We start from the raw sequence: 27,154 nt of genomic DNA on the forward strand, positions 1-27,154 counted from the left end.
AACTTCATCAATCCACATGACTTGTTTCCAAAATGCATCAGGCTTGTTTAGATGTTCCTTTGAACCTTTTGAATAGAACATTTTGCAGCAATAAGCTAAGGTGTGTTTGGAGAAAGAAAGGTGCAGAATTTGATGAACACAACCGCTCTCCAACCGTTAAGCACGGGAGTTAATCGATCATGCTTTCGACTTGTGTTGCAGCCAATGGCACGGGGAAAGTTTACTGGTCGAGGAAAGAATGGATTCAATTAAATACCAGCAAATACTGGAAGCAAACATCACACCGTCTGTAAAAAAGCTGAAGGTGAAAAGGGGATGGCTCTACAACAGGATAATAAACATAAACAGACCTCAAAACCACAATGGACTACCTCAAGAGGCGCAAGCTGAAGGTTTTGCCATGGCCCTAACAGTCCACTGACCTAAATATCATCGAGAATCTGCGAATAGACTTCAAAAGAGCAGCGCATGCAAGGCGGCCCATGAATCTCACAGAACTAGAAGCCTTTTGCAAGGAAGAATTGGCGGAAATCCCGCAAACAAGAATTAAAAGACTCTTTGCTGGCTACAAAAATCGTTTACCAGCTGTGAGACTTGCCACAGGGGATGTTACTAAGTACCGCCATGCAGGGTGCCCAAATTTTTGCTTCGGGCCCTTTCCCTTTTTGTTATTTTGAAACTGTAAGAGATCGATATAAAAACAAAAAGTTTTACCTTGCTTAAAATATTAAAGGAATGTGTCGTCTTTAACGTTATGCCTTTTGGAAATCATTTCATCTTTTACTCGCTTAGCTATTCACAGTAACAGAAATTTTGACCACTGTATTTGATTACTTGGGATGAACATCAGTAGCGTTTTCAATTTCAGAATTTGATTCGCAGCTTACCTACATGGTCCTCAATGAGGGCAAGTCTTCGCTGTTGTCGAGCGTGCGCGACTCCGCCATGGACAAACCCAAAACCCAGCTTCGTAAAAAACAGTGATACAAATGTTTCAACAGAAACTACTTAGACATCATCCCTGGGAGAGGAAGGAACTTTCCTAAGAGGATGTATGAAATTATGTGGCGAAAACCGAAAGCCCGAAACACAACATCAAATGCAACAAAGTCATTCACAGGGGACACTGGTCAGCTGCTGTCGGCGACTTGTGCTCCAATGTAGGTGAAGGAGCTTAAAGAGAATAAGAAGAGCATATTCAAGTAAAATGGTTGCAATTCAGCTCGACAGGCTTCGCCAACAATACAAGCTGTATTTCATTTTTGAGATGGTGAATTAAAAAAAAATGATTATTATCATTTTGTTTGATACTTCTCCACGTAACTGTTCCAGTCATAACCAAAATGTGCTTTTCAGAAAGTGTGAAAACGGAGGGAACTTCTGCCATTCATATTTGCCTGGATTTCTTTTTCCTATAACGCATCATTTATTCACAGTTCAGATTTCCTTTCCTTGACCTGTATCTGTACTACATATCTGTGGTATATATATGCAACAAAATTTAATTGGCTTAAAAGATTAAAACTGTATTTATCAGCAGGTAAAGCTCCTAACTATGGGGAACTCGTCGTTTTATACGCCGTGGACACCGCTTTGGAAGCCACTGTCCTATCTCCATCCAATCATCACCTTGTGAATGGAAAATCACATTGCATTAAATATTTTATGATAGAACTCATATCTGTGCAATATAAATACGAAAAAAAAAAGAACTCCGTGCCGCACTGTCAATGAGCATCTGTCCGGATGAGCAAATTATAATATGAATCATTTCATGTTAAAGCAGCAGCGCAGAAAAAAAAAACACACAATAAAAATATGTTCTCTGAGAATTTCGCTCGTGTTTCTACTGGCAATTATCGGATAAACACTGAAAATTCTTAGCGTCACTTTTGTCTCATACTTTGATCAACCATAAATGATGAAAAATGAAATAAGGCTGGAGATCAGCCGCTTAATTTTATTCACTCGTTGCCATTTCCTTCGTCAAACCTGCACCTACCGCATGGGACTGAAATATCTGAACGTTTTACTAGATACGCCGTAAACTGCATTCACCATACAGGTCAACTCGATCATAATTCCGTCCACCTCAATCTGTAGGAAATAACTCTCACTTACGGTAATTTCCACAATAGCCGCTCTCTATTCTTTCTTTTACTTTTCCCCGTTCACGGTCCCCTCTCATAACTTCTCATTTGTCGGTTATCATCACCAGTTGATGCCCCGTCTTCTGTCATTTTTATTTTCATAGTCTACTGTCATAAACCAGATTCATAGTGGATTCATTCATCTCAACCCCTTATATCTTTCACCTAGCACGTGAATCTCTTACATCATTTACCGCCAACACCAGCACCCCATGCACTTGTAGCCCCTTGGCCAGCCTCAGGGTCGCTCGGTTCGCTGTCGTCCAGGGAAATAGCCCTCGTACCCGCCAAACTGCGGAATCGGTTTTTGTGGGTGCTGTGTGATGTACACCACCTCGCCCAAATAACAGACAATACACCAGATACCATTAAATAATTTACAGTGTATAGATATTACTGGAACTATAGAATTGATAGAGAATAAAATATAAAAGGAAAATAAAAGGCGCCACACTTATCGAAGTTCAATCTCTTCGTGCACAACCAGTTGGAGCTCGGGACCATTCTTCTTCACCCTGCGATCCCTCGAACCACCTGGACTGGCCGCCTGGGACCAGCAACGGTGGTCGACCAGACGCTACACACGAGTCCGTCTCCGTCTCCTCTCCTCGCCGAACGCCCCGCTCGGGGTCCGACCCCGTTAGCGGACTCAAAGCACCTGGTCCATCCTCTGTCTCTCTCTCTGGCCTTCTCCCCCAAAACCCTGCGCATACAATATCTAACAGGCACACCAAAATCATAACAACTATCCCATTTGGTTCATTCGTTCTCTTATCAATAGATAATCCAAAACAAACTGCTAGCGGGAGGACTTATTCAGCAGTTAACTTAACAAAGAATCCCTTTCAATTATAACATAAGAAAGAAGCAATTTTAATTACACTACACAGTAACTTATTAAAAAAGAAACCCCTTACAAACACACACACACACAGACACACACACACACACACACACACACACACACACACACACACACACAACTTCGTGCACAACGTCAAAGTTGATTCCCTGATTTTCTGCATTCCTCCAACATGTAATTCAGAAGGTCACATGAGTTGAACCATACTTGATACTGTCAAAAGGGTGAACTCACGAAGGCAACAGCAGTGAGAATTGCAGAGCGTGTGTTAGAAGATGTAGCTGGCGAGACCAACCAAGGTTTGTACACCCTCTAGGAGCAGTGTTCTTGGATATAATGTTTTTCTTTGACATAGAACTAGATGTAACTTTTTCTCATTCAATTAACTGTTGTAGGAGATGCAGTCAAAAACACATTTATTTACTAAGATACTTAACACACGTCTATTCATTGGGGTAGCGTGGACACAATTGAAGACAGATTGTTTCACAGCGATGAAACTAATGCAGTTTCCAGAGACTATAGCACCACTAATGTGCTGCCACCTATTGATATTTTCCATAGATTGTGGTTTAAATGCTGTAACAAGAATCCCTTGAACAAAACTATATTCTTACTATTCGGGAATATTTGATAAATGCAGAAAACATGGTCCATCATTCTCATTAAAAGATCGCAAACTGAGAGTTCACCCTGAGAGTTTCACATATATTGAACCGAAACTTCATTTTCGTAATTGTACAGCATGCAAAATGAGCTTTCATCCTCCCAGGTCTGTGCTTACATAAGTGAATCAATCTCTGTTGTTTAAACGTGCATAGGCAGTAATTTTAGCAGTTTGTAATCAACAGAAATCTAATTGCAATTCCTGACTAGATTGAAGCAAACGGATGAATGGCACTTCTCCCGCTCTCTCCACCCCACACTCCCCCCCACCCCCCGCCATATTGTCGCTCTACAAGACACTCCGGTTCGGCACACAGCCCAATGGCGAATGAGTCTGCGAAATCCTGTTCATAGCATTACAACTGGCGCGTCACATATCCATTGAAGTAGATTACATACCGACTCTCTGCGTGAATTGCGCGTATTCTGCCCGGAAACAGGTTGTTTTGCTCTGTATTTAGAATATAATCACCTCCCCAGGTTGTGAAGTCTGATATTCCTTCTGATATTCAACTATGTTGTAAACTCTGTGGAATGGGGCTTCGGGAGGCGTTGTGTGTGTGGGAGGGGAGGGTGGTCGGGGTGTCATTGTACTATAAAATAGAGATCCTTCAATAAGGTTGTTTCTCCGATATGGCTATAAACCTATCTATGTGCCTTATTGACTCTGAATTTCTCGATGACCACACCAGTTCACAATTTCACATTGCAACTTTTTGACAATATTTACCTGAACACAGGACACCAGCGCCTGAAATGTCAGAAGAAAACATTTTCAACACCGAAGTTTTGCAGTTTCGGAGATGTGACTCGTTTCCTTCGCATTGAACTTCGGTCACCCACACGGACCGTTCAGTTTCTCTGGACCTTGAGGAATTGTAGGCGGATATGGCGAAGCCGCAACGCAATTGTCCACAGACAACGTTTGCGTCATTGAGGTTCCAATCTTTATCCTGCAATCTATGCCAGGTGCCATTATCATAAACCTCCACTCGGCCGTCGCATCGGCTTCCCCCATCGCTCAGTCTCAAAGACCACATTTCAGCTACGATACCGAAGAAGATAGATAAAACAGTTAATATCAAGGACAAGTATCCATAACATTTTTTTTCAGATATTATTGCAGAGTTTGTTTTATACACTTATTTTCCCACATGTTACTTAGGTTGCCAGCAATGCCAGTAAAGGTTGTCAGCCCTTTTGAGCTATAAATCTATATCCTTACCGTATCTCAGAAACTGGAATTATGAGGCATACAATTTAAACTTTGAACATATTGATAAATAGTGAATGGTTACGTATTCGGATCCCTAACCAAATCTACATTGTTGGCGCCGGCGGCTCTTTCGTAAATCTCTTTAGTTTGTTACTGAACATTCAGTACAGCCAACCTAGGAGAAGAGTTGCAACTTCTCTTTGCGAGTGGCGAAAGAAAAGCACACACAAAGAAAAAATGCGACTGATTTTCTTTCCTTTGGAGCGAAGCAGAACAACATAGGAATTGATCGAGGTGTACAAGATGATAACAGCCTTAAGTAGTGTGGATAGACAGAGATTTTTCCCAACGGTCAAAATGGCGAATACATGCAGGCATCACTTTACGGTAAATCAAGGAATGTATAGGTAAAAAAATAAAAACATCAGAGCTGTGTTCTTTACACAGAGAGCCCAGTCGTTCACATGGAACGGCCTGCTACTGCTGCCGAAAGAGACAGATACAGTAGGGACATTTAAGGAATACACGGATGATATTAAAACAATGGAAGGTTGTGTAGTCGGGAAGGATTGGACTGATATTAGAGGAGGTTAAAGAGTCTATGATACATAATACGTAGAATGAATTGTCTTTTTCTAAGTTACAAGTATTCTAAATTCATAGTAACAATGCCGGGGTTTGCTCTTAGTCACCCAATTTAAATGGGTCACTTCATTTCTTATTGTCGCTGAACAACTCATTAATAAAGTATATACCACAGTTATTCTCTGCACAGATATTATATTTCTATATTTGTAGAAGTTTACATAGTGCCAAAGACAGCTATACTGATAAATAAATTGTCATCCTCCTGCAGTCTTTTGCACAATTATTCTCCAATTGATGAATTATTCTCTATATACTTAAATGCAGTCCATTTATAATACAACGAATATGGTCTCATGGCATGTATCTGCGAAATTAAGAAGTGTCAACTATCTTCTTAATCTCAGTCAGATATGGTCACCAGTAAACCATTCGTTAAATTACTTAACACGTTACCGTTGTGCAATTTTTTACGACCAAAAAGCAGTTTGTTTCTGTCCGACATTATTCCTGACTCACCAGAGCAGGCGACCCCAGCGTCATTCGCATGTGAACAGTTAATCTGACCCCAGGCTGAGACTGGACAGTCGGTTAGTCGGGACTCGTTCCCCAGACAACGGTAGTAATCCTTCCACAATGGCCCTCTTCCTTCGCTAATGTTAACACTTCTAGGAGTTGCACTTACTGCCCCGCACTGTAGATGTTCACAGACCACGGCAGCATCTGCCAGGCTAAAGTATTCATCACAAAGTGTCCCCCACTTGTCTCCATGCAGGACTTCCACACGGCCAGAGCATCTGCTCTTCCCATCAACCAAGCGTGGTCCATGCTTCCCTGTTTTAGATATAATTAAAGGTAGTTAAGTTCTCTCGATAGAAAGAGTAAAATAATAAAATGGAGAAATTGTTTGATTTTCCACCTTCTCCACATGACTGTCTGACAATTCTTTCTCTACATGAAGATTCATCGAAATGGAATGCATTGAGTAGTGCAATGCAGATATCTTCTTCACCTCATTGAATCAGAAAATACTGTTTCCAATACATTATGAGAAAATCTTCAGATGCTGGAAATCCAAGCAATACACACAGGATGCCGCAGGAACTCAGCAGGCCAGGCAGCTCAATGGAAAAGAGTACATTCGACATTTCGGGCCGAGTCTCTAGGTTAGGACAGGGAAAACAAAAGATGAGGATTCAGAGTAAGAAAGTGCGGGACGGATGAACCACAAGGTGATAGGAGCAACCGGGGTGCGGTGGGAGGCTGATGTAAAGATCATGAAAAATGACTGGACACAGGGCTAGAGAAAGTTGAACTCTGATTTCCGAGGACAGAGGGTTATAGAGAAAAGAAAAGGGGGTGGCAATCACCCGAGGGGTGTATGGAGATAAAGGGAGAGATCGTATTGCAAATGGCGAATGGTGAAGGAAAGGAGGGGGCATTATCAGAAGTTTGGGAAAAATCGATATTCATGCCATCAAGTTGGGGCTACCCAGCCGGAATATATGGCGTTGCTCCTCCAACCTGAGTGCGGCTTCATCGCGGCAGCAGAAAGAGGCTCATATCAGAATGGGAATAGAGAGTAGAATTAAAATTAACGGCCACTGGGAGACCATTTTTTTTTGGAAGAGCGGGTTTTACATGCTCGGTGAAATGGTCTTCCGATCTATTCCACGTCTTATTGATGAACAGCAGGCCACATCGGAAGCACCGAATACAGTAGATGACACCAACATTCTCACGGGTGAAGTGTCGCCTCACCTGGAAATACTGTTTGGGGCCCTAAATGATAATTGGTGTGTAGATATAGGGGCAGGTGTTGTACTTGTTCCACTTGAAAGGATAAATGCCAGGAGGGAGATGAGTAGGGAGGGACAAAGGGTCAAGGGAGTCTTTCAGACCAAGCTGCCATGTGAAACATTATCAAAGGCTTTGCTGAAGTCCAGTGTACTAAATCCGTAGCCCTACCCTCATCTTAAAAAAAAACCTTTAAATTTTCGTTAAACGCTATTTTCCATAGACAACACCATTCTGACTACAAATCAGACTCTGTTGATGAATAGTTGGTAGATCCTGGTCATTAGAGTATCTTCCAGTAACTTCTCCAGTTCTGGTTCTCAGGTAGAATGGCCTCCGCTGGGAAAGTTATTTCGAGATTGAAGACCTTATCATATGGGGAGCTTTTGATGGTTCTGGGCCTGTGCTCACTGGAATTCTGACACTAGTGAAAGCGATATTGAACGCTCTCGACAGAGTCGGTGTAGAGAGGATGTTTACTATGGTGTGATAGCCGAAGACCACAGGACAATGCCTTGGAATAGAGTGGTGTCTTTTTAGAACGAAGATGAGAGAGAATTTCTTTAGCTACAGAGTGGGCTTCGCTGCTTCAGGCAACTGTGAAGTTCAGCTCTTCGGCTGTAATTAAGGTAGAGCTTAACAAATTCTCCATTAGTGAGAACATGAAGGGTTATCGGGAGGAAGCAGGGGGTTAGGGCTAAAAGGTAAAATGGATCAGACATGATGAAATGGGAAAGCAGATACGATGGAACGAATGGCCTATTTCGGCTCCTATATCTACTGGTCTTTTCTTATGGTTTTACAAAGACGCCATCAATATTCTCCGGCTTGAACTTCATTTGCAGGGAATTCATAAGGTATTTTGTTTTTGATTAACGACTATGTTATTGGCTTCTCATCCTTTGCCTCTATGCATGATCAATGCGGAAATGTATTCTGTTCGGTTCTGCAGCAGGAAACTCCGATGGTAATGGCACAGAGTGTTTCGACATAATTGCATTCAGCACTATGGTAGTCGATAGAAGCTTGGAAATGAAGTAACATAAACAATGTCTTTAGTTTTTGACATATTTCGGGATAACCTATCATGTGCGGTTCGTTTTCCAAGAAAGGAGTAACCTCTTCAACATTCTCCAACCATCTGAATATTAACTATTACCCAAAATAAATTATTTTTATTCCGTTGTCGCAGTAGTGATGAAAGACAACGGTTTAGCTGTTAAATGGCTTTGTCTCAAAACAGTAACACAAATTGCTGGAGGAACTCTGCGATCCAGCCAGCATCTATGGAAAAAAAGAGTAAACATGCGACGTTTCTGGCCATGACCCTACATGTGTTTTTGCGTGTACTCGTTTGATTTCAGGAATCTGCAGATGTTATCTTCTTTGGACTTTAGTGTTCAATCTGTTTCAAGCCGTTGTCAGCATTTTATTAGAATTTAGTATATTTAGTTTTATTTGAACTATTTTATTGTTTTCTTCTATTCTAATTTGAATTCAGTAGCCGTGAAAGTAATGTTAAAGCAATACAAGACAGTTAGAAAACACTTGGAGTACTGTGTTCATCTCAGGTCACTTCTTTGAACATAGAACATAGAAACCCCACAGCACAATACAGCCCATTCGGCCCACTAAGCTGTGCCGAGTATGCCCTTACTTTAGATATTACCTAGGGTACCCATAGCCCTCTATTTACTAAGCTCCATGTACCTATCCAGGAGTCTCTTAAAAGACCCTATCGAAACCGCCTCCACCACGGTCGCCGGCAGCCCATTCCATGCACTCACCATGCGTGAAAAGATTACCCTTGACATCTCCTCTGTACCTACCTCCAAGCACTTTAAAACTGTGACCTCTCGTGTTAGCCATTTCGGCTCGGGAAAAAAATCCTCTGACTATCTACATGATCAATGCATCTCATCATCTTATACACACTATATTACTACAGGGAGGATGTGGCTATAATAGAGAGAGTGCAGTGTAGATTTACATGGATGCTGCTTGGATTGGAGAGAATGGCTTATGAGAAGAGGTTGAGTGAACTTACCGGTTTCTCCTTGAAGCGACCGAGGATAAGAGGTGATCTGACAGAGGTGTATAAGACAAAGAAAGGCATTGATGGTGTGGATACCCAGGCTTTTTTTTTTGCCCCAGGGTTGTAATGGGTAGCACTAGGGGGCATAGTCTTAAGGTGCTTTGAAGTGGTAATGGAAGATGTCAGAGGTGATATTTTCACATCGAGCGTGCTGGATAAAGTGGAAAGCACTGCCTGCGATGGTGGTAGAGGCAGATACAATACGGTATTTTAAGAGATTCTCAGATGAGTACAGAGAGCTTAGGAAAATAGAAGGCTATGCGGTAGGAACATTCTAGGCAGCTTCTGGAGTCGATAACATGGTCGGCATAACATTCCAGGTCGAAGGGCATGCAATTGCTATAGATTTTTAAGTTTATGTTCTATTACGATATGGTTTCTGATTTTAACTGAATATGTTTTCTGAAACTATCGCCACGTGCTTCCCGTTCGATTTCAGAATGCTACCTGAACAAACTACTTCCCTACAAACCTATAAAATCACAACATAATTTTGAGTATTTATCTTCATGCATTTTACTTGCATTGGTTTCTAAACGTTATGCTGCCTGTGGTGTGTTCCACCATTTTGTCCGTCCATAAGCTCCGCTGGACATTCTCCCTCTTCCGTGGTCCAATACTCCTTTTTTTTTTGTACAGCTCACCAGTCATTAATAAAATCGGTGAATAATCCCTTAAAGGCACCCGTTAGTCTTGCAAAACCATGGATCTGCGGCTGGAAAATCTTCACTCTCTAGGGTGCAGACCTGGGCAAGGTTGTATGCAAGACTAACAGTTGCCCATGCTGCAAGTCTCCCCTCTCCACGACACCAATGTTGTTCAAGGGAAGGGCATTGGGACCCATACAGCTTGGCACCAATGTCGTCGCAGAGCAATGTATGATTAAATGCCTTGCTCAAGGACACAACACGTTGCCTTGGCTGGGGCTCGAACTCAGGACCTTCAGGTGGCTAGTCTCAACCACTTGGCCACGTGCCCAACACTGGAATAATCCCAACGTACTTTGTTAATATGCGAACTCATTGTTCAATGCCATCGTAATTTATCAGCCTATTGGTCAAGTTTTGATAGGGAATTATTTTTTTCATCCATTCTGGAGTTTCCAATTATAGATATTCTAAATTTCCTCCTTCAGAACCCCACACTGAACTCAATCATTAATGTTGTCTTATTGTAAATCCTTCAATTGTCTCTACCCCACCCCCCCACCCCCCACTCCACTTTACTGTCGGTCAATTTCACAAAGAAAATAATACTGCACTAATGCAACTTAGGAGACGTTATTTGGAAGAACTATTGATCGGTGAATTTTGCCTTCAAAATACAATGAATGCATAACATTTATTTATTTAATTCTGAACCCCAGCACTCACCAGAACAGGTCAGACTGACATCATTCTTGTGGTTGCAATAATGAGTTTTTGAGTAATACGGGCAGTCGCATAGGCTCGACTCATTACCATGACATTCAAGGATTCTGTCCCATACAGGCTCTTTTCCCTCTCCAAAATAAGCTCCCCTTAGCACAGAAACAGCGACTCCGCATTGAAGTTGATTGCACACCACGTCGGCATTATTCATATCCCAGTGCAGATCACAAACAGTTCCCCATTTTTCACCAAACTGCACTTCCAGTCTTCCCGAACATTCGTCATTTCCGGACACCAATCTTGCAGTTCTGTGACCTGGGAAAGATGTGAAGAACAAACATGGCAAAGAAAATTATAACAATGTACAGTCAAATCATGTTACATTCAGCATATATCATCGTCCGAAATCGTTGGGTTTCAATCTGTTATCCGAGGGTTAACCTGGTTTTCCACCACCAGAATGCACCGTATTTATTCAGATCTGGTGAACTAGTTTTTACTGAACCTTTTGCATACCCACGTTGCAAGCTAATTGCGTGTGCAAAGAAAACAGCCGGTAATAATAATGGATCATGAATATTCTAAAATCAGTAACAAACAGTCTTTTGATCCCAAGTGCATACTCTATGTTCGTCTTTCAGTCGACATTATCGAAATTTACATCGGGATATCAGAGCACCAATATATATGTATATTTCTCTAATTCCTCATTAATTAAGGCCACATAATTGATCGAGCATTAAACACGGTCCTTTGCGTTCGACAATACCCTCAATAAGCCTTGCATGGGGTACCTTATCAAATGCCTTGCTGAAATCCATATACACGACATCTACTACTCTTCCTTTATCGATGTGTTTAGTCAAATCTTCAAAAAATTCAATCGGGCCCGTAAGGCATGACCTGCCCTTGACAAATCCATTCTGACTACTCCTAATCATATTAAAAATAGGCATCCCTTAGTCTCGTGAGACCATGGATTTGCGCCTTGGAAGGTTTCCAGGGCGCAGGCCTGGGCAAGGTTGTATGGAAGACCGGCAGTTGCCCATACTGCAAGTCTTTCCTCTCCACGCCACCTATGTTGTCCAAGGGAAGGGCATTAAGATCCATACAGCTTGGCAACAGTGTCGTCTCAGAGCAATATGTGGTTAAGTGCTTTGCTCAAGGGAAAACATGCTCCGCCGCCAAATTTAGACCTAGCGACCTGCAGATCACTAGACGAACGCCTTAACCACTTGGCCACGCGCCAACACCCTAATCATATTATATCTCTCCAAATATTCATAAATACTGCCTCTCTGGATCTTCTCCATCAACTTACCAAATACTTCTAAAGGACCGGTGAAGGAACATTTACCGAGGTGCTTGTATAGAAAATGTTTGGAGGGCGATAGGACAGGACTGTTTCAGTGCCATATTACGCTATTAATCAACGGTAGGAAATGCTGCATGCTGGAACAAATTAAAATAAACTATGGAGGAACTGAGCGCGACAATAAACATCCGTGCGGGAAGGAAATGCTCGAAATTTCTGGGGTGGATCTGCGCAGGCCTAACGACATGATTTTCTCCTACGCCACAAATGTTACTCGACTCTTTCGAGTAGTTTAGCTGACAGTGGACTATATATGCACTTGGTGATATTTAATTAACATCACAGTAGGAATACGATAACAGAAAATGGTTTTCCAACCTGACGGGAATAATCCCGATATAAATTGAATGTAGTTCTACATCACAAGCGAAGAGTGGTCCGTCCCGGTTATTTGCTTTCGGAGTCATCCGGGACGGCATCAAAATGGCGGGACCACAGATATAAGTGCCTGATATTTACCTGTGCAAGTAATGCCGACATCGGATGAATGTGGGTGGCCATGGTAAGACCAATCATAGACTCTACACTCCCGCAGAGTGGCCTCACTCCCGCCGCACCTCATATTGGATTGTAAAACGGGTCCGGATCCTTGCCCAAAGTGAGCATCGCCCAGGGTTTTCTGCGCGGCGCCGCAGTCCAGCTGCCGACATGCCACAGCCGTAGCACGCTCGTTCCACTGCTGACTTCTCACAGTCCACCAGTTTCCCTTGTAGAGAATCTCTACTCTCCCGGCGCATCGACTGCCACCGTTCACCAATCTTAACGTTGGGCTTTCTGAAAAAAAAGAGAAAATAAAATATCAAAAGTCAGCGACAATTTAAGCCTCCTCAAACATTAAAATTCTTCATGAACAATGTGATGATCAACAGGGAGTTCAGGCTGTGGCAAACCCCGAATAAGCTGCTTAACATAACGAAGTTAGTCAATGAGCTAGGTAACGTCTGGATAACCGTGTGTCAACCGGTCATTCTACGGGAAGAAATGGGTATCTCCAAGGAAAACAAGATGATCTGCTTCAATGTTCCCTCTAATTTGTTTTAGAGATTTGCGGACCTACCAGTGCTCTAATAAGAAAAGTTTTACACACCCTTATAACTGTACACCATTTAATTTTTTAAATGTAAAAACAAAATCCAGCTCAGCGGCAACTAAGTCTAACTGCGCGGCAGCGCACTTACAGAGCTTATAGGAAACATTGAATCGTTTTTACTCTTCGGATAGACTGCTCTTTCCGTGCCTCCGCTGTACTTAGCCCTCATCAATCGTGTAATCGAACACAAACATTAATGGAGGCGTAGAAATTTTCTACAGAAAGAGTCGAACTGAGCCGCCACGTGACGTCAGCTCAGTACTAAAAGAAAGGAATGAAAAATGGGAAGCTTTTTTTTTTACTTTCAGGAAGTAATAAAGTCAACGGAAGCTCTTTCTCTGCTGACTGCCCTGTATGAATTTGGTCCTTGTCGTCTTTCCATGAGAACAGCAGACGTCTCTCATCCAGATACTCTTTAACAGTTAGTATCAACAACCCAGACCACCATTCAGTGAAAATTAAGCGACATTACCTGACTGCTGGGTCTGAGGATGCTCTGGACGGCCTGAAATGAGAAATATGCGATTAGATTTCTCTTTGGAGTTGCAGGGGTGGTACACTTAAGGATTAGCAGGTCATGGTGAGAGGGATATGAAATTAATATGCGATCAAAGGTAAAAACACCTGCATCCCCCATCTTGATCCCACCCACACATCCTCCTTCCTCCCACGCTCAGTCCCGACCTCCGAGCTCTTTGTTTCGTTGCATTGCTGGTTTTTGTGGCTCTGAAGACGCCGCTGCGATTCTCACAATAAATTTAAATTCAGAAGCAAAACAACATGATATTTTGCCTTTGGCAACTCATGCAGTAGATCACACCGCTCCCTGCCGCTCATGTATTTCCGGATATTACAAATTACCGCTTGTTATTACTTCCACTAAACCTGCGAACACTCTCATTGCTTAACATTGCCTTCTGCGTAACAAACAACCTGATTGCGGATTAATAAGGTTACTTGCCCAAAAACAAACCTGCTCTCCACTCTCTCCTTTTAGGCACGAAAAAGTTAATCTGCCTATTCAAATTCGTTTGTGGATATTGATAGAATGATATTCTAATGCTGATAAATGTTTTTTTTTGTTAATACAGTGGGTTACTGTGTGCCCCCAGTCCGACTGCTCCGAATAACTCTGCTCAAGTAACAGGAACTGTCTAACGCATTGCTATGTTCATGTGATCGATTTTAACAAGTATAATCTGCATGAATATATTCATAAATTCAAGGCCACCGTTATAATTTGTGAATGGTTTTCACACCATTTCCTCTGGTCCAGTTCAAACACACTCTTCAACTTATATCAGAATAAGAATCAGGTTTATTATCACCGAGATATGTCGTGAAATGTGTTAACTTAACAGCAGCAGTTCAATGCAGTTCTCCATATAGAAGAAAAATAAATAAAATAATAATAGTAGTAGTAGTGATGATGATGATGATGATAATAATAATAATATAAATCAATTACAGTATACCTATATATTGACTAGATTAAAAATGTAAACAACAGAATATATATATATTTTAAAAGTGAGGTGGTTTTCAAAGGGGTTAATGTCCACTAAGGAAACGGATAGCAGACGTTCCTACATTTCTGAGAGTGTGTGTTCAGGATTTTGTACCTCTTAGCTGATGGTAACGGTGAGAAAATGGCATGCCATGGGAGCTGGAGGTCCTTAACAATGGGCGCTGCCTTTCTGGAAGATGCCCTGGGTGTTTTGTAAGCTAGTACACAAGATGAAGCCGATTAAATTATGAACCCTCTGTAGTTTCTTCCGATCCTGTGCACCAGCCACTCCTCACCCTCTCCAAGTCCCATACCAGACAGTGATGCAGCCTCTCAGGATGCTCTCCACGCTACATCTATAGACGTGTTTGAGTGTGTTTTTGTTTGTCAGAACAAATCTCTTCAAACTCGGAATGAAGTATAGTCGCTGTCCTGCCTTCTTTATAACTGCATCCATATGTTGGGACCAGGTTATGTCCTTAGATATCTTGAAAACCAGGAACTTGAAACTGCTCACACTCTCCACTTCTGATCCCTTGATGAGGATTGGTGTGTGTTCCTTCATCTTACCCTGCCTAAAGTCCACATTCAGCTCTTTCGTCTTACTGACGTTGAGTGCCATGTTGTTGCTGCGACGCCACTAATCAAGTTGGCATGTCTCGCTCCTGTATGCGCTCTCGACACCATCTGTGATTCTACCAAAATTGATCGTAGCATTAGCAAATTTTAGATGGTATTTTATCTATGCCTAGCCACATTTATGCGTACAGAGAGAGTAGAGCAGTGGGCTAAGCACACACTCCTGAAGTGCACCAGTGTTCATCATCAACGAGGAGAAGATGTCATCGCCAATCCGCACAGATTGTGGTTTTCCGATTAGAAAGTGGAGGATCCAACATCCTTATATTGTCAATCACGCAATGTTGACGTTTATTATGTTAACTTTATGTCTCATAAGTCGTAATCCCTATAAATTAATTCAGCCCTAGAACTGGAAATAAATGACGAGTTTTTTTTTCAATTCAGCGGCAACTTACCCTCTGGCGCATCGATGTAAAGCGCCAGCTTAGGAACACTTCCCTACTCAAAGGAGTTTTCACGTTCGCTCTGTGATTGTGTGGGCTTCCTTCAGTTTCCTACCAAATTCCAAAGGCGTGTGCACATGGTTGGTGAGTTGTCGGCATGCAATGTTGCCGCCATGAGCGTAGCGATATTTTTTTTCACAAACCAGCGCAAGCCACGCCGAATGGATTTGACCCAAACAACATATCTCACTGATTGTTTTGAACTACATGTGACAATTAAGTAAAGAAAATCATTTCTTGATTTTTCGTAACAGTTGAAGCATTTTCCTGTCGTTTAAAACTCATCGCTGTGTATTGAAGAGAACTTTTTATTTTTTTTTATTTCTTAGCGTATGATAAAATAGGAAAGCTATCAAACTCTCTAATCGACGCACATTTCCGAAGAAAAATCTGTTTCGTTCTTCTACTCATTGTTTTCCTTCATCCTGCACTTATTACATCTCACGAAATCCCACCAACTGCCTGAGCATTATCTTTAGGGTTCCACCAAGCAATTGTTTATGGTATCCAATTAAACAACTAAATAGCAAGCCATCGTATGTGGGAAGGTATCAGAGTACCTGGAGAAACAGCCGAGCTTACAAGAAAACATCTATCACCGTCGGGTAGACACAAGTACGCGTCTCTACAAGTACACAGTTGCAGCACGACGCATTATTAAGTAAAGAGGACTTCCAGTATGTTGCATTAATAGAGACACTGCCCTCAGGCACAGGTAATCGGCGTTCAGTTCTCAACTCAAGTTCACCCTGTGTGGATTAGCATGAACTCCATTTGAAACTCGGGCTTTGCCCACTTCCCTGATAGAGTTTAAGTTAACTGGGATCTCCCATAAGACATAGGAGCAGAATTAGGATATTTGGCCCATCGAGTGTGTTCCTCCATTTCATCAAATTCCTCTTAGCCCCAGTCTCTTGCCATTTCCGTACATCTCTTCATGCCCTGACCAATGAATAATATAATAAGCTTTGTCTTTAATATACCTAACGACTTTGCTTCCGCAGCTGCATGTGACAAAGAATTCCATAGATTCCCCATTCTCTGGCAAAATAGATTTCCCTTCATATGCGTTTTAAAAGAACGCCCCTATATTCTGAGGCTGTATCGTCTGGTCTTTGACTTTCCCACGACTGGAAACATCCTCTGTTCATCCAGTCCATCAAGGCCTTTCTGTACTTGACAATTTTCAATTAGGTAAGAGCACTTTCTGCTGTATTATAGTGAACACACGCTCAGAGTCATCAAATCCGTTCAATCCCGGAATGTTTTTAAACCTCCTTAGAAACCTTTGAAGTTTCAGCATATCCTTTCGAAGATAAGGAGCCCAGGAATGCTCACAATACTCCAAGTAAAGCATCGCCTTTACTATATAAATGCTTACCATTAGATCGTTGCTTTTATATTCTAGTCCTCTTGAAATGTATGCTACTATAGCAATTGCCTTCCTCACCACATACTCAGCCTGCAAATTCACCTTTTGCGCCTCCATTATTTTCCGTATTTTCTTTTCATTTAGAAAATAGTCAGCCTCTGCATTTCATCTAGCAAATTTCACGAGTTATACACTTCCCGATACATAATTCCATTTGCCATATCTTTGCCCATTCTTCTCATCCCCAGAAGACCTTCTGTAGCCTCTCTACTTCCTCAAAACTACATGCCTCACCAACTCTATTCATATCATCTGCAAACTGCAATAAAACTATCAATACCATCATCCAAATCATTGGCAGTAAACGTAAAAATAAACGGTCCCAAGACAATCCCCTGTGGAATACCAAAGTCCCGGGCAGCCAGCCATACAATGTTGCCTTTATTTCTACACTTTGCCTCAAGTCGATCAGCCATTGCTTTCTCCATGCTAAATTATTTCCTGTAAATCCTTGTAATCCTAATTTGTATGCAACCTCCAGTGTGGCATCTTGCCAAAGGCCATTTAAAAATCCAAATACACAACATCAACGTTTCTCCTTTATCTATCCAGCTTGTTAGTTCTACAAAGAGTTCCAATAGGTTTGTAGGGCAAGATTTTCTCTTGATGAACTATGCTTACTGCCGCCTATTTTATTATATGTTTTCAATTACCTTGAAACGTCAACCTTAATAATGGAAACGAACATCTTCCCAACCACTGAGAACAGCTAAGAGCCGTAAAGTTTCCTATATTCCGCTTCTATCCTTTTTTGAAACATGGAGTGACTTCTGCATTGGACCGGTCTTCCAGAATCTTGCCAGAGTCTCGTTATCGTTGAATGATCATTCCTAATGCCTCCACAATCCCTTCAGCCATCTCTTTCTTATTCCTTTCCTCCTCAGCGGGATATATTTCTTCTCTGTCTTCTGAATTGCTTCCAGAAATGTCAGATCTTTATACTCTGCCGGCCGCCATGCCAGTGTTATTTTCCAATTAAATCTGGCCATCTACTGTCATGCTTCTGCAATTCCCTTTACTCCACTGTAATACTGATTCGTTTGATCTTAACTCCTCCTTCTCAAAGTTCAGGTTTAGTTCGGCCATATTATGATCACTTCTCCCCGAGGATTCTTTTTCTTCATGCTGTCTGATAAAACTCCAGTTCCTCGCACAAAACACATTCCTGAATAGCTGATCACTAAGTGGGCTCAATTATGACCTGCTCTGAAAAAAAAAAACACTCTCGTAGGCACAAGATAAATCTTCCCTACTGGATTCCAGCATAAACGAAATTTTCCCAATCTACCTGCATATTCAAATAACCCATGACCATGTTAACTTTATCTTTTTGTCACCTATTTTCTACCTCCCCTTAAAATTTGTAAGTCACATCCTTATCACGAATCTCAATGCAGCTGTCATCAGGGTCATTTCACCCTTGCAGATCCTTAGCTCTATCCACAATAAGTTAAAATCTTCCGATCCGATATCAGCGCTTTCTAATGCTTGATTTCCTGTTTTATCATCAGAGCCACGTCGCCGTCTCTGCCCTCCTGCCTATCCTTACAATATGTAATATTGGACATTTAACTCCCAGTTATAATCTTCATTCATCCATGATTCTGCGAGGCCTACAATACCAGACTTGCCAAACTGAAATTGTGCTGCAAGTTCATTGAACTGATTCTACATGCTGACCGCATTCAAATATGACACCTTCAGTGCTGTATTTACCCTTCCCGATTTTGTCCTGCTTTTAAGTTCCAACTCGTCCTGTGTTCTGCAATTTTGCCCTATCAACAGCTTCTTCTCACGACATATTGCTTCTATTTGTAAACCATCATCAGTACTATAATCGGATTTTTGTGTGTATTTCGTTGCATTGAAATAAACGTGCCTCAGGACACTAGTGGCACCACATTCAACTTTTTGATTGCAAATTTTGTCTGAGGTCATATCAATATATCACACCACAACAACTCCACTAAATCTTCCAATACTCAGGCTGCCACCCCACTGCAATTCTAGTTTAAGGTCCACCATGCGTCATTAACAATATTTCCCGATAGGTTATTAACACCCTCCTGTTCAAGGTAAGCCGTCCCTTCTGTACAGTTCCGATTTTCTCTGGAAGAGAGTCCCATGATCCAAATATCACATGCCCTCCTTCCAACACAAATTCAATAGCAACGTAATATTTTTTTTATATTCACAATTCTGACCTCACGTATACGTGGTACGGATAGCCTCCCAGAGATCACAAACCAAGAGGTTCTGCCCATTAACTGAACACCTAACTCACTGAAATCTCTATGTAGAAACTCGTTACTTGTCCTACCTATGTAATTGGTACTTATATGAACCACCACTTGTGGTTGTTCGGCGTCACACTTAAGAATGCTGAGGACTCAATCGGAGATATCCCAGACTCCGGCACCCGGGAGGCAACATACCACCCGGTATTTTGGTGATATGGGGTATCAATGGGTGGAGATTTAGAATGAAGGAAAACTTAAAATAAGATTCAATTGTAAGCTAGTGTTTCACACTCCGCACAGACTAGAAGTCTGGAGGGAGAGATTGTGTATGGATAACTATGTAGCCCTACTTTCCGAGAGAGAAATTAAGTCATCATAATTTCCATCGAGAAATAACATGAAATAATTTGCTTTCATTTAAAGTGTCGACGAAAGACTATACTTAAATGTTAACGAATACTGAAAATTATGCAAAATCTATCAATATTCAGTTTGTATAGTTATTAGCTTATTCAGAAATTCTGAACAAAATTAGTATTACATTCATTTTTTCAATAAATAGCAAACAGTTATTCAGAAAACCAGATTAAAGTCAAGAACACGCAGCAGATTAGGATGTATCTACGTCAAGAGAATCAGAGACATTTTACTTCGTTAATTTCCTTTGCCCTTCACTGCACCCTGATTTTCTCCTGTTTTGCTTTCCGTTATACGGCAGTAACGCATTAAACGCTTTACATAACGTAAAAGGAGATAAAGAAAACATTTTCCCGTTAAAAATTGCACTATAAGTTTAACCTGGACAAGAAAAGGAATGTAGAGTTCAAAATGTTAAGATCAGCAAATTCTCTCATATTTGCAATGTAACAAGAAAATGCTTGGAGCTTTTCTCCGGCCGCAAAAAAATGCAAAATACTAAATATCATTTAATTGAAGATACTAATCAAACTGATAGTATTACAGAATGATTTCAATGATGTAAAATATGAACATAATTTCCAAATGCCTAGACTATATTCCACTAGATTAACTTGTTCACCTGATTGTGCAAAATAGTGTTTTGAAAGAACTGATAATTACCAGCGATAGGAATGAGATTCAGCGTAAGACAAGAGCAGCAGCTGTAATTTTGGTTGCTGCTCGCATTCACTAATTTATATACTGTGAATTCTGGTTCGCCATTTCCGAAGTGCGACCACTCTCCAACATCAAATATTAATTTGTTTAGAATATAAGACGACAGCACCGGACTGTTTTCTAAAACGAGAATTTTCGAGCCGAAACAATTAATCCACCTTTCGCTGCACTTTTGTAGTAAAGTATTTGACAGAAACTCAATGGGAAATCCATTTAATTAATAGAAGCGCTTATACTGCAAATGATAGAAATGAAAATTTGCTTCCAGAAGGGAAACAAAAACTGCAAATTCTATAACAAATTTCAGCGCAGCATTTCCGTCGTCATATCTTGGAAACAATTCGGCCTATTCCTGATCTATTCAACCAGTACGCTGCAAATTTTGAAGTACATGAAACATTGATTTCGTCGGGAAATTTGCAGGGCGACAGATATTGTCCACTCCTTTTTTTTTCTACTATATCAACATTGATGTATCACAAAGTTAGAAGTGGAAGAGGAACTTTTATTTACTGTTTTACTTTCCATGTCACTCAATTTTCTGTAACAGTGTTATGAAATTACGCGACATTGGACATTAATGATAATGAGCATATCAATAGATCATCTAATATTTTCAATTTTCTTAAATAACTCACAATTCCAGATCTTCAACACCATCAGTGCCAAGATAATCAACGGTAATCTCTCGGTCGTCATTTCGAGCTATCGGACCTGTATGTTGAACGAATAGACACATCAGTAACTGAATAAATGCTCTGAAAGCAAGTTCTTTGAGAATGGTTTTCAGTATTCAATATTTCTTTTACAGCATCCAATAGTTTTTCACTCAGTTCACGCGTGAATTGCAGTTTGCTGAAACGCACCAATGGGAAAGGACTTGTCCATTAATGGAATTGATGCGTTCATCTTCTGAGGAAGCAATGAGCTGAGATAATCTGAAAAGGCAATGATACAACGACGCGGTCTCTACATCCTAAAGAAAAAAAATCAGTCATAGAAGCTAACCGCCCAGCAATATGTTATTCCGACCATTGCAAAGACTTCTTGGATAGACAGGGACTTATTAGGAAGAGTAAACATAGATTTGTTCGTGGTAGGTCATGTTTGACCAATCTATTGGAATTTTTCGAGGAGGTTACCAGGACAGTGGATGAAGAGAAGGCAGTGGATGTTGTCTACAGGTACTTCAGTAAGGCCTTTGACAAGGTCCCGCATAGGAAGTTAGTTAGGAAAATTCAGTCGCTACGTATACATGGAGAGGTGGTAAATTGGATTAGACATTCGTTCAATGGAAGAAGCCAAAGAGTGGTAGTAGAAAATTGTTTCTCAGAATGGAGGCCTGTGACTGGTGGTGTGCCACAGGGATCAGTGCTGGGTCCATTGTTATTTTTCATCTATATCAATGACCTTGGTGATAATCTGGTAAACTGGATCAGCAAATTTGCTGATGATACAAAGATTGGAGGTGTAGTGGACAGTGAAGAAGGTTTTAAACGCCTGCAGACGGACTTGGACCAGCTGGAAAAATGGTATTGCACTTTGGAAGGAGAAATCAAGGTAGAACATATAGGGTAAATGATAAGGCACTGAGGAGTGCAGCAGAACAGAGGGATCTGGGAATACAGATATAACATTCCCTTAAAGTGGCGTCACAGGCAGATAGGGTCGTAAAGAGAACTTTTGGTACATTGACCTTTACTAATTAAAGTATTGAGTAAAAGACCTGGAATGATATGATGAGGTTGTATAAGGCATTGGTGAGGCCATATCTGGAGTATTGTGTTCAGTTTTGGTCACTAAATTATAGGAAGGGTATTAATAAGTTTGAAAAAGTGCAGAGAAGGTTTACAAGGATGTTGTCGGGACTTGAGAAACTCAGTTACAGAGAAAGGTTGAATAGGTTAGGACTTTATTCCCTGGAGCGTTGAAGAATGAGGGGAGATTTGGTAGAGGTATGCCAAATTATGATGGGCATAGATAGAGTAAATGGAAGCAGGCTTTTTCCACTGAGGCAAAGGGAGGGAAAAAAACAGAGGACGTGGGTTAAGGGTGGGGGGGGGAGAAGTTTAAATCGTACATTAGCGGGGACTTCTTCACACAGAGAGTGATGGGAGTATGGAGAGAGCTGCCAGACGAGGTGGTAGACGTGTTTTTTTTTAACATTTAAGAATAAATTGGACATACACATAGATAGGAGGTGTATGGAGGGATATGGTCCGTGTGCAGTTCAGTGGGACTAGGCAGAAAATGGTTCGGCACAGCCAAGAAGGGCCAAAAGGCCTGTTTCTGTGCTGTAGTTTTTCTATGGTTTTTATGGTTTCTATTTCTGATTCGGTGGGCATTCTCGGAAAGCATATTACATATCTCCCTTTTTCCCAATATCATGCAGTTGGAAACTTTGGCCATCTGGTTAGCGAACTTGTCCCGACACCGACTTCACCAAAAAGAACAAATCAATTTCGTTTTCTTTTCTGTTTTATCGATCGATATCGTTCTTTGTCACAACAAATCTATAAGGTTATTTCCAGCAAAAAAGACTAAAAACTTAAAACAAAATAAAGTTTTATCTCTTGATGTATCCCTAGTAATCATTTCCTTTTATTTTGCCTGAAATGAAATTATTGTGTGTTCTCAGTATTCCTCCTCTTCTTTTGATGATCCTCTAATTCTCAGGAATATTTATTTCAATGATATTCCCACTCGCTCATCCTGACACTTAGCCCAGTGAAAGCTTACCATCATCCCCGCCACACTACCACCACCCCTCGCCACACACACACACAAAACACACACCGATCACAGATTGCATCGTTTTTTCTCATTTTCGTGTCCGATCAGAGAACATAATGCGTATAAAAACATTTTCCAAATGCTTGCGGTGGAGGGAGATAAACGAGCTTTCAATGCAATGTACAATGGCGACTAAGAGACAACATGCAGCCGAGATGGGAAATCTGAACCGCTGGGAAGCTTGCTCGTAGTAAGCACTTGTTTAAAGTGAAAATTTGAAATACCCGCAGGATCGCGGCAACGATGTTCATAGTGACGACTTGGAGGTGATTGTGCGGCTGCTGGGTTAAACAGTGCACTCTGAATCTATTAAACTGCAGAAAAAGGGCAAAAACTACAATGCAAACGAAAGTTAAGTTACGTGTTTTCTTCTGCTCAATGAATACTTTGTTGCGATATTCACGGTATTCACTATGGAAAAGGATATTGGCGGTTGTAGTGATCACTGAAAGCGGACTGAAACCCTTCCGCATGAACATATTAAGGAAGAAGATGTCCTGGAGCTTTTGGAAAGCATCAGGTTCGATAGGTCACTGGGACGAGAAGGAATTTAACCCAGGCAACTGTGGGAAGCGAGTGAGGAGATTACTGAGCCTCTGGCGATGATCTTTGCATCACCAATATGGACGCGAGAGGTTCTGGAGGTTTGAAGGATTGCGGATCTTGTTCCCTTATTCAAGAAAGGGAGTAGAGATAGCCCAGGAAATTATAGACAGTGAGTCTTACTTGAGTGGTTGGTAATTTGATGGAGAAGATGCTGAGAGGCAGTATTTATGAAACATTTTGAGAGGCATAATAAGATTGGGAATAGTCAGCATGGATTTTATCAAATGCAGGTCTTGCCTTACGAGCCTTATTGAATTTTGTGGGGATGTGACTAAACACATTGATGATAGTAGAGCCGTAGATGTCGTGTATATGGATTTTAGCAAGGCATTTGATAAGGTACTCCATGCCAGTCTCATTGATAAAGTAGGGAGGCCTGGGATCCAAGGGGACATTGCTTTGTGCATCCAGAAATGACTTGCCCACAGAAGGAAAAGCGTGGTTATAGACGGGTCATATTCTGCATGGAGGTCAGAGACCAGTAGTGTGTTTCAGGGATCTGTTATGGAACGCTTACTCTTCGTATCTTTTTTTTTATATAAATGACCTAGATGAGGAAGTGAAGGAATCGGTTAGTAAATGTGCTGATAAAAAAAAGTTTGCGAATGTTGTGGGTAGTGCGGAGGTCTGTCAGAAGTTACAAAGAAACAGTTCTAGGATGCAAAAATTGGCTGAGAAGTGACAGATGGATTTCAACCCACATAAGTGCGAAGCTGTTCATTCTGGTAGGCCAAATATGACAGAAGAATATAGCATGAATGGTACGACTTTTGGCAGTGCGTAGGATCAGAGGAATCTTGGGGTCCGAATCCATAGGGCACGCAACGCTGCTGCACAGGTTGACTCCGTGGTTAAGAAGGCATACGGTGCATTGGCCTTCATTAATCGTGAGATTCAGTTTAAAACCCGAGAGGTAATGTTGCAGCTATATAGGACCCTGGTCATATCCCACGGGGGGTACCAGTACTGTGCTCAATTTTTATCGCCTCACTACAGGAAGGATGTAGAAACCATAGAAAGGGTTCAGTGGAGATTTACAAGGATATTGCCTGAATTGGGGAGCCTGCCTTATGAGAATACGTTGAGTTAACTCCCCCATTTCTCGTTGGAGCATCGGAGGATGCGAGATGACCTGATAGAATGTACAAGCTGATGAGAGGAATTGATCATGTGGATAGTCAGAGGATTTTATTCCTGGGGTTGAAACGGCCAACAAGAGAGGGCATAGTTTTAAGGTGCTTGGAAGTAGATACAGAAAAGACGTCAGGAGTATTTTTTTTTATGCAGAGAGTGCTGAGTGCGTGGAATAGGCTGCCAGCGACGATGGTGGAGGCGTAAACGATAGGGTCTATTACCGGACTCCTGGATAGGTACATGGAATTAGAAAAGTAGAGGGCTATGGGTAACTCTGGATAATTTCTATTTTAAGACCTGTTCGGCAAGGTTTTGTGGGCCGAATGGCCTGTATGTGTTATCGGTGTTCTTTGTTTCAATGTTAATTTCCAGCCTTCTTATATTATTGGTTGAGCAGTAATACCATTCAATAGAATGCGGTTCTCCTGCCAGTTATAGAAATTCAGGGGACAGTTAATGCTCCCCACGACTCTGTCTGCAAGAGGTGTGTATAGTTGCTGTTCCTGTGAGGAAGAATGATTGGCTTGGAGTAGTACTGAGCTCACTAATCGTCATACAGGAGTTAGAGACTTTTGTCCGGAGACAGTCACCATATAGATGCGTAACCGAAAGAGAAGCATTGAATGAATCCCCGGGGCTACCCAGATATGAAAGTACCATTTAAGAGTTGCGTTGCGGGGTCGCTCAGGAAAAATAATAGCAGCAGCCTGAAAGAGCAATACAGTCTCCCACTGTTCAATCGTAGGGTGCTGAGCCGACAGGAAGCTCTTAAAAAAGAGGTACAGGAAGCTGTCTCTGTGGTCCTAAAACAGAATGCAGAATAATGTGTCTCCTCACTGGTCCCAGGCTCGAGTACGGCCATGAGCGGGCAGGGGGTATTTTTTTTTTAATTGAAGGAATGACACAATACAGAATATAAAATGGATTACATTTTCCTCCATTTTGGTTTAGTATCGTACCCCCAAAACAAACCTCCCCGAACATATCATGGCAGCTAATATATCTACAACACAACAATTCACAAATACAAGTACGGACATTTCACAACCGTACCCCCACACTACTTCAATATGACAGCTCATACACATCTGCAACGTGTCAGATGATCCAAAATACACTCATATTTACAATTCATCAACCACCCTGTGAGGTAAATTATAAGTGTGTTAAATGGGAGGCAACTTCCTAAGTACATTCAAATGCCCTCAACTAGTAGGTAATTCCTTAAGACTCCCAAAATATGATAAGAAAGGTCCCCATTACGAATAGAACTTTTTCACAGACCCCCTCAAAGTGAATTTAATCTTTTCTAATTTCAGGAAAAAACATTACATCTTCTAACCAAGCAGCAGCAGTTGGGGGAGTGGCAGATTTCCAAACCAGCAAAATTCTCCTACGGGCCAATAGCGATGTAAATGCAATGATATCCGACTGGCTTGCATTTAAACCCAAATCATCATCTGCCACACCAAATACAGCTATAAACGGGCAAGGTCTCAGTGTCACCCCCAAAACCTCACTGATAATTTTAAAAACCAGTGCCCAATAGTCATCAAGCCGAGGGCATGACCAAAATGCATGTATTAAACCAGCCGGAGAGAAGGAACACCTGTCACACCCAGCGTCTGTCCCAGGGTAAATGTCTGCCAGTCTGGCTTTACTTAAATGTACCCTGTGTAAAACTTTGAATTGTATGAGCCCCAGTCTAGCACATGATGATGAGAAATGAACCCTATTCAATACTTTTGCCCAATATTCTTCCACAACGTCCATATGAGGTCGTCCTCCCACCTACTCTTAGTTTTGTTTAGATCTTGAACTCCCAAAGACATCAGCTGAGAGTATAGTTCAGAAATCAGCCCCTTATTGTTAAAGCTAAGAGTGAAATTTTCCCATAACATAGCAGGTGGTAGAACAGGAAAAGAGGGAAATTTTTCCTTGACAAAGTGGCGAATCTGCAGGTATTTAACAAAATGATTATGCGGAAGGCCATACTTACCGCGCAGGTTATCAA

The 27,154-nt window shown here is 41.4% G+C and overlaps 1 protein-coding gene across 1 annotated transcript in view; it reads right to left on the reverse strand.

Moving 5' to 3' along the window:
- The window catches only part of LOC134351218 (deleted in malignant brain tumors 1 protein-like), a 41,590-nt gene extending 20,284 nt beyond the window's left edge, over positions 1 to 21,306 (reverse strand). Inside the window, exons 1-6 of the mRNA XM_063057325.1 lie at positions 21,246 to 21,306; positions 13,679 to 13,711; positions 12,576 to 12,890; positions 10,745 to 11,056; positions 5,936 to 6,313; positions 4,409 to 4,723 (exon numbers count right to left, since the gene is read on the reverse strand). Of these exons, the coding sequence (XP_062913395.1) occupies positions 4,409 to 4,723; positions 5,936 to 6,313; positions 10,745 to 11,056; positions 12,576 to 12,890; positions 13,679 to 13,711; positions 21,246 to 21,306 (1,414 nt within the window). The remainder of the gene's footprint in view (positions 1 to 4,408; positions 4,724 to 5,935; positions 6,314 to 10,744; positions 11,057 to 12,575; positions 12,891 to 13,678; positions 13,712 to 21,245) is intronic.
- Positions 21,307 to 27,154: the final 5,848 nt, after the last annotated feature.

This window comes from Mobula hypostoma, chromosome 8 (assembly GCF_963921235.1).
Source record: "Mobula hypostoma chromosome 8, sMobHyp1.1, whole genome shotgun sequence".
NCBI lineage: Eukaryota > Metazoa > Chordata > Chondrichthyes > Myliobatiformes > Myliobatidae > Mobula > Mobula hypostoma.